Here is an 8,225-nt window from a genome sequence, read left to right as displayed (position 1 = left end):
TCCCTCGTTGATTTTTTAGTGTTAACACAGTGAATAGTATTTGTCTTTTGGAATAAAAAAAAAAGTTACTGTTGTAACATATCCTGCATTGTCTCCTTTCATGTTCTGTACAATTAAAGTTTGTGTTCCAACATATTCTGTGATGTATTACTTTCCGTTAAATATTTTCTTTAGAGAAACTGATATTTGGGAATTTGACAAATATCAGGAATTGTATTTTTTCAATGGGCCGGGGATTTAGGCTCAGATGTAGCCGAGCCTCTCTCTGCCTCTCTCCTGACTTATGTCTCACAAGCTACGCACCCTGCGCCTTTGGATAGGAAAAGCGACCAGGGGTAGAGACACTGAAGCAGGAAGAATCTCGTTAAATTGGAGTAAACAACGGCAGCTCAGCTAAGTTTTGACATGCCCGTGAATCAAGACCGCTAATAATATTAAGATTTTATATGTGTATTTTGTATGTGGGATTAAGCGATAGCGTAAAAAGGGTAGTTAACTTGTTTTAGGGAAGCACGTTCATGCTGAGACTCATTTATTAGCTAATATCATAACATTAGTTCGTCAATCAAGTCAATGTGTGTGATTGCATGTGTGCTGGTGATTAAAGGAGCATAAAAAGTGCGCTAAAGTGAAAGGCTGAACGATTAACTGTTACCATAACATTAGTTTTTCAATCTGTCTCTATAACAGGAGTGCCCACACTTTTGTATTCACGAGCTCTATTGAAATTTCTATGCACTTTCTGTTTCAAGTTAATTGAAGACATGTTGGTATCATGATTAGTGATGTGAATTACCTGTGCCCGCTCCTTTGGCGCCAACTTCCTCGGACTCTGATTGGGTCCCTATACCTATTTAAACCCACTCCTTTCTGTCACTTGTTGTCAGTCCGTTTGCAAACCTCAGTGAATACTAGGCAAGCCTTTTCGACCCTGACTCTGACCCTGACATTTTTGCTCCCGTCTGTCTCTGGCTACGACCCGTGTCGATCTTGACCATGTTTGCTCTCCCATCCCGATTAATGACCCGTTTTCGATCCCAACCACGTCTGCTCTCCCGTCCTGGCTTACGACCCGTTTCTGACCCGAACACGTTTTTGCTCTCCAGTCCCGGCTATCAACCTGTTTTTCCGTCCCCAACACCGCCATTGCTCACCACGGAAGTCCCACTTCCGCGTTCAGAGCGACCTGATTCCCGCGCCCAGCGATCACCGGATAGTTGGTGCAACCCTTTCCTTTCTTCCAATAAAAGTGCGAGAAATATAACGCAATTGGGTCCTGTTTCTGGTCTGTTCCTGACGGTTGTATTGACATTTTTTTGTATTTGTTAAAAAAAAGTCAGGCGGGTATAGAAGTTTGTATGTACCTTTATACGAGTTGCTGCCAAGCCAGGTTTTTGGTTTAAGTGAAAGATTTGTCATGTTTGCTGTGTTGAAATTCTAATTTACAGTAAAAAGTTGAAGTTGAAGCAATTTGTGTGTACTTTTCTTCAAGTTGCTGTTAAGCCTAATTTTATTTCTGTCATGATTACTGATGCAAGGGACCTGAGTCTGCCCCTTTGGCCCCAGCTGCCTCGGACGCTGATTGGCTGCTTATATCTTTTTAAACCCCCGTCTTCCAGTCACCCGTGGTCAGTTCGTCTACGAACCTCAGCCACGCTAGGCAAGCCCTTTCGACCCTGACTATCCTGTCCTGGTTCCTGTTTGATTCCCGGTACCGACCCTTATATCAAAAGACTATTGACTCTAAATATCAGTTATCGGCTACCTCTTAATACTAATAATCGCTATTGCTATCGGCCCTGAAAAAAAAAACATTTTGGTCGATCCTACATTTTTATTTACATTTCTCTTTTCCTGGTGGGACAGAACATTGAGGGAGACCGAGGACTTACATCAAAGATGTTGTAAACATACTGCGAGGTCTGCAATGAAAAATAATGTGTAAATCTTTACAACCTAAACAATACACTCAACCACGCATTCACACCATTCAGAAAATTAAAACAACTGATTAGGTAAATAAAATAAGAAAAGGGAGGATGTCGGTTTAACAACATATAAATTCAATATGAACAGTAAAAACATTCGCCTAATACCCGAAAGGTCCCTGGTCTGAGACTGGGTGGTCACTCCCCCATGACAACATGACTGAGCTGGGGAATATTCAAGATGTTGTTCTTCTCCACCTTCCACTTGAGGATGCCCAAAAGATGGGTTTTTGGGATCTAGATCTGGATAAATGCTTGGCCAGTCCATGATCTTTACCCTTAGCCCCTTTAGAAAAGCCTTGGTCATCTTATTCAGGGTCATTTTTAGGTTGGGACATTGCCCTGCGACCCAGTTTTTGGAAGGAGGGGATCATTCTCTGATCCAGTATTTCACAGTGCATGCTTGAGTTCATGTTTTCCTCAATGAAATGCAACTCTTCAATTCCAGTTGCACTCATGCAGGTCCAAACCATGACAATACCAACACCATGTTCGACTTTAGGCATGACACAAACATGTTTTTGCTACTCCCCTGGTTGCCGCCAAACATGCTTCACAACATCTGAGCCAAATCAATTCATCTTTGTCTCATCAGACCAGAGAATATCTTTCCAATAAGCCATTTTCTTTGTTAACGTACTTCTTTTCACAATCAAAGTGATGTTTCTTCAGTGATGTTCTATTTAACATTCTAATGATCTCTCTCTCTCTCTCTCTCTCTCTCTCTCTCTCTCTCTCTCTCTCTCTCTCTCTCTCTCTCTCTATGTATATATATATATATATATATATATATATATATATATACACACACATATATATATATATATACACACACATATATATATATATATATATATATACAGTGGCTTGCGAAACTATTTGGCCCCCTTGACCTTTTGCCACATCTCAGACTTCAAACATCAAGATATAAAACTGTAATTTCTTGTGAAGAATCAACAATAAGTGGGACACCATTATGAAGTAGAACACACTTTATTGGATATTTCAAACTTTTTTAACAAATAAAAAACGAAAAAGTGGGTGTGAAGAGAAGATCCGCTCTTCCCCCTGAGATTCGATCTGCAACCTCAGTGGAAATGTTTAAATCTAAGCTTAAAACACACTTCTATTCTATAGCATATGAATAACCTATATTTTGTGTTGACAATATCAGGGGATGGTGTCATAATAGTCTGTAGTTTGCAATAGTCTTTGATCTGTGCAGCCCTTTGAGACTCTTTGTGAGTCAAAGGGCTGTACAAATACACATGACTTGACGTGTGCAAAATTATTCAGCCCCTTTTACTTTCAGTGCAGTGAACTCTGTCCAGAAGTTCAGTGAGCCTCTCTGAACTCAATGTTGATCTAAATGACTAATGATGATAAATGGAATCCATCTGTGTGTAATCAAGTCTCTGTATAGATACACCTGCACTGTGATATTCTCAGAGGTCTGTTTAAAGCGCTGAAAGCATCATGAAGAACGAAGAACACACAAGGCAGGTCTGAGATACTGTTGTGGAGAAGCTGGATTTGGATACAAAAAGATTCCCCAAGATTTAAACATCCCAAGGAGAACTCTGCAAGCAATAATATAGAAATGGAAGGAGTATCAGACCACTGCAAAACTGATCAGAGATGCAGCCAAGAGGCCCATGATCACTCTGGATGAACTGCAGAGGTCTACAGCTGAGGTGGTAGAATCTGTCCATAGGACAACAATGAGTCTTATACTGCACAAATCTGGCCTTCATGGAAGAGTGGAAAGAAGGAAGCCATTTCTTAAAGATATCCATAAAAAGTGTCGTTTAAACCTTGTAACAAGCCACCTGGGAGACCCACCAAACATGTGGAAGAAGGTGCTCTGGTCAGATGAGACCAAAATCGAACTTTGTGGAAACAATGCAAGACGTTATGTTTGGCGTAAAAGCTGCACAGCTCATCACCCTCAACACACCATCCCCACAATCAAACATGGTGGTGGTAGCATCATTGTCTGCTTTTTGGGCCTGCTTTGCTTCAGCAGGGACAGGGAAGATGGTTAAAATTGATGGGAAGATGGATGGAGCCAAATACAGGACCATTCTGGAAGAAAACCTGATGGAGTCCGCAAAAGACCTGAGACTGGGACGGAGATTTGTCTTCCAAAAAGACAATGATCCAAAACATAAAGCAAAAGCTACAATGGAATGGTTCACCAAAAACATATCAAGGTGTTAGAATGGCCAAGTCAAAGTCTAGACCTCAATCCAATTGAGAATCTGTGGAAAGAACTGAAAACTGTTGTTCACAAACGCTTTCCATCCAACTTCACTGAGCTCGAGCGGTTTTGCAAGGAGGAATGGGCAAAAACATCAGTTTCTCGATGTTCAAAAGTGATACAGACATACCCCAAGCGACTTGCAGCTGTAATCGCAGCAAAAGGTGGTGCTACAAAGTATTACATTTTTGGGGCTGAATAATTTTGTATACCCACTTTTTCATTTTTTATTTGTTAAAAAAAGTTTAAAATATCCAATAAAGTGTCTCCCAGCGCCATATCATGTTCATGTTATGTTCAGTTATGGCCAATGCGCCTCGCAACATGTTTTCCCCCCTTTCATGTTTTGTTCGGTTAGAGCTGGCTTATTTCCCAACATATCCATTGTTGTCCTCTTTTGTGTTTTTTTCAGCTAGAACTAGTTTGTGTTCAAACCTATTTCATGGGATCTCCTTTCATTATTTGTTTTGTCATGGCTAATTAGTGTCCCAACATATTCTGCATTGTCTACCTTTCCTGTTTTGTTCAGTTAGAGCTAATGAGTGTTCCATCATATTGTGTGTTACCTTCCTCAAACGTTTTTATCAGTTAGACCTAGTTAGTGTCCCAACATACAGTATTGTGCATTTTATCTTCTTCATATTTTGTTCAGTTTTGGCTATTGTGTCTCCCAACATATATTTTTCCTCATTTCATGGATAGTCGGTTAGAGATATTTTATGTCCCAACATATCTTGCGTGAGCTTTCTGTATTGTTTTTTGTGTATTCCGTTCGAGTCATTTAATGCTCCAACCCATAACACGCTATCTTTCGTTCATGTTTTGTTCAATTAGAGCTCGTTTTTGTCCCAACTTATTCTGCGTTTTCTTCCTCTCTTGTTTTTTCGTGTTCAGTTGGAGTTTTCCTGCGTCCTTTCTTTTGTGTTTTAGTCGGGCTAGTGTTCCAACATATTCTGCGATGTCTCATTTTCACGTTTTGTTCAGTTACAGCTAACAAGCGTTTTCTTCAGTTAGAGCTAGTTAGTGTCTCAGTATATTCTGCGTCATTTCATTTTCACGTTTTGTTCAGTCATAGCTAGTCTCCTAACATATCCTTTCCTCTTTTCATGTCTTGTTTGGTTAGAGCTAGCAAGTATCCCAAAATATTCTACATTGTCTTTGTTTTATTATTTTTTGTTGAGTTTGAGTTAGCTAGTGTTCAAACAGACCACGTGTCGCCTTTCTTTCATAGTTTGTGTAGTTACAGCTAGTTAGTGTCCCAGTTTATTATGTGTTGTCTTTCTTGTTTTTGTTTGTGTTCATTTCGAGTTAGTTAGTGTTCCTCTAAATCCTTATTGCCTTCCTTTCAGGTTCTGTTCAGATTTGTTTTTTTTTACACGCACAAAAGAATTTATCTTTCAAAGACATCAAAAACTTGACTTCCATCCTCGTTAACAATTTTGTTTTGCACGTGATCACATCGCGACTTTGTTACGATTAACATTTACCGTAAATAGCATTGGCTCAGAAATGCTTTAATCGCTTTCTCCTTTCTGGCAGTGAGCCAGCTGTCAGTCACGGACTGTGAGAAAATGAGTAAGAGAGGACGGGCGTGTGTGCACGCACACGCGCGCGTTTGTGTGTAATTTTCGCGCGTGTGCGCGAAGGAGCAGGTTAGTTGCTGTCAGACGAGAACTTGTTCCCGGCTGCTCCACTTCGGACCAAATCCACGTTGATGGTGGACGTCCACGCGTGGATTTTATCAGAGGCGCGCGCGTCCACGCCGAGATGAGCAGAGGCGCGGGGAGTTCGGGGCTCCGGGTCCCGGTTGGGATTATTATTTTTCTTTTTTTTCTCGTCGCCGCTTTGGGGGCCACGCCCACCGACCGGAAAGGTGAGCGTGAACACACCTGGCCGACGTGGTCACTTGCGCGTGCTCGTGCGTGTCACTGGCTCACCGTGACCTAGCTCTTATAAGGCTCGATTTGTTTTATTTACTTTATATCTGAAAAGAGGGATTTTTGTGACGTAACCTCGATTGTGTAAAACTAAAACTCCCCTTCGAATGTCCTGAAAGGGACAGTGTGTGTGTGTGCCTCCTAAAGGCAAAAAAACCTTCATTCACCTCATTCACTTCATTCATTCAAAACAGATTTTGATTGGTAATAGTCTGTAGTTTGCAGTTAGTCTTTGATCTGTGCAGCCTGTTTAGACTCTTTGTGATTAAGGGCTATACAAATAAACATGACATGACATTTCAATGCTAGGTCAAATAGATAAACTGTCAGATAAATGAGCATTCTTAAAAATATCTGTAGGTAAGGAAATTTGGATTTATTTTGACATAACACAAGGCTCACCTGACATGATTGTTCGCCATCTTGCTGCTACGGCTGGTTTAAGATCAGGTAATTGTGTAATTTTGTAACTGTAATCCTGTGCAGTCCTTTCAGACATTTTTGTGATTAAGGGCTATATAAATAAATTTGACTTGACTTGACGACCGCCCCCTAAATCATGTATTGTGTATTATTTTCATCCATTATTTTTTTTACCTTTTATTTCTCCTTCCTTTTTTGTAGCTTTTTTTTCTTTTTTCCCTCCTGTTACTTTTCTTTTTTTCCTCTTTCCTAACTGTGATGATCAATGTGAAGCACGTTGGGAGGCCTTCATTGACCTAAAAAGCGCTATACAAATGCAGTCCATTTTTTTCTTGTTTATACATTTTCTATTTTTCTTGACATTTTTTTCCTTTCTTTTTCCCAAATGTTTCCCTTTTTCTTTCTGTTTTATTACTTTTTTATTTTTATTTTTCCTTTTCTTTCTTTGCAAAAGGGCCATGCGGGAAAAAAAAGAAGAAAATATTATGGTTTGGTTACTTTGAGTCTCCGTACTGGTGCTATCTAGCATTAATTTTCAGTTGCACTACACAATACAGCAACATCTAGTGATCAAATATTACACACTAGCCCTTTAAAAAACCCCCTAAAAAGCCAAAGAAAATCTTTAAATGTCTTACAAAGAGTTTTCAATCGACAAAGGTCGACCTTTTACGATTTTTCACAATCGTTCAACCACGTAATTCAGGTATTCTCTTTCATGGGAATTTTTTGGTCTTCTTAGCAATTTCACCAACAAAAATACAGATAAATGGTCAGCCGCAACCAATTATGCAATTTCCAATTAATTAATAAATTATTGTCACTAGTGATTGTATCAATTTTTAAAAAAGGCTGCTGTTGATACTAAAAAGCTAACTGGACAAACCTCTCGAGTCACTGTCACATTGGGTTAAAACTATGGCCAAGACCAAGAAATTATTGATTGATTTGATTGTTTTGTATATGCCAATACAGAGTCTCAAATCTGATACCTGCCCAACAGATGAGGAAAAATGAAGTGACACTGGGGACAAAAGTGGCTCGGAAACGACAACAAATTCTTTTTAGTAGTACTTTATTTACAATTGAATGTATATTTTCAGTATTCTTGTTTTGCAGGCGGAATTAATAAGCCTGACGGGCTGCATGTGGCCCACAGGTTTTATATGAGGGGATGGTGTCATAATAGTCTGGAGTTTGCAATAGTCTTTCATCCGTGCAGCCATTTGAGACTCTTTGTGATTTATACAAATAAACATGAGTTGACTTGACTAGTCTGCCCACCCCTGCAATAATATGATCCTATTATTGTATATAATATGTTCATTCACCCTTTGAATGTGTTTTATAGTGATCAGGAAGTCATAGCTACATCGGGTTAAATTGATGGATGATTTTGGGAGGCCAAGAACGGATTCATTGGTTTTCTGTTATTTCTTATGTGGATAATTCTTAATAAATGCGTGAAATTCAGGAATCAAGCTTTATCTGAGAAGTAATTAATATCGTATGTAGGAAGGCCTCTTGTATATGTCTTTGGATTATATTTTGACAATTTTTGTTTGGTGGGCCAGGTTATTAAACCTGACGGGACTTATGTGGCCCACGGGTCATAGT

General features: G+C 39.5%; 1 protein-coding gene across 1 annotated transcript in view; it reads left to right on the top strand.

The window, feature by feature from the left end:
• Nucleotides 1–5,855: 5,855 nt before the first annotated feature.
• LOC148348213 (melanoma receptor tyrosine-protein kinase-like) overlaps nucleotides 5,856–8,225 on the top strand; it is a 48,761-nt gene continuing 46,391 nt past the window's right edge. The window contains exon 1 of the mRNA XM_088321830.1: nucleotides 5,856–6,121. Within this exon, the coding sequence (XP_088177956.1) occupies nucleotides 6,016–6,121 (106 nt within the window). The 5' untranslated portion in view covers nucleotides 5,856–6,015. The remainder of the gene's footprint in view (nucleotides 6,122–8,225) is intronic.

The sequence above is a fragment of the Urocampus carinirostris genome, chromosome 18 (assembly GCF_059441175.1).
Source record: "Urocampus carinirostris isolate Australia breed hairy pipefish chromosome 18, RoL_Ucar_1.0, whole genome shotgun sequence".
Classification (NCBI taxonomy): Eukaryota; Metazoa; Chordata; class Actinopteri; order Syngnathiformes; family Syngnathidae; genus Urocampus; species Urocampus carinirostris.
This window is presented reverse-complemented; position numbering and strand designations above follow the sequence as displayed.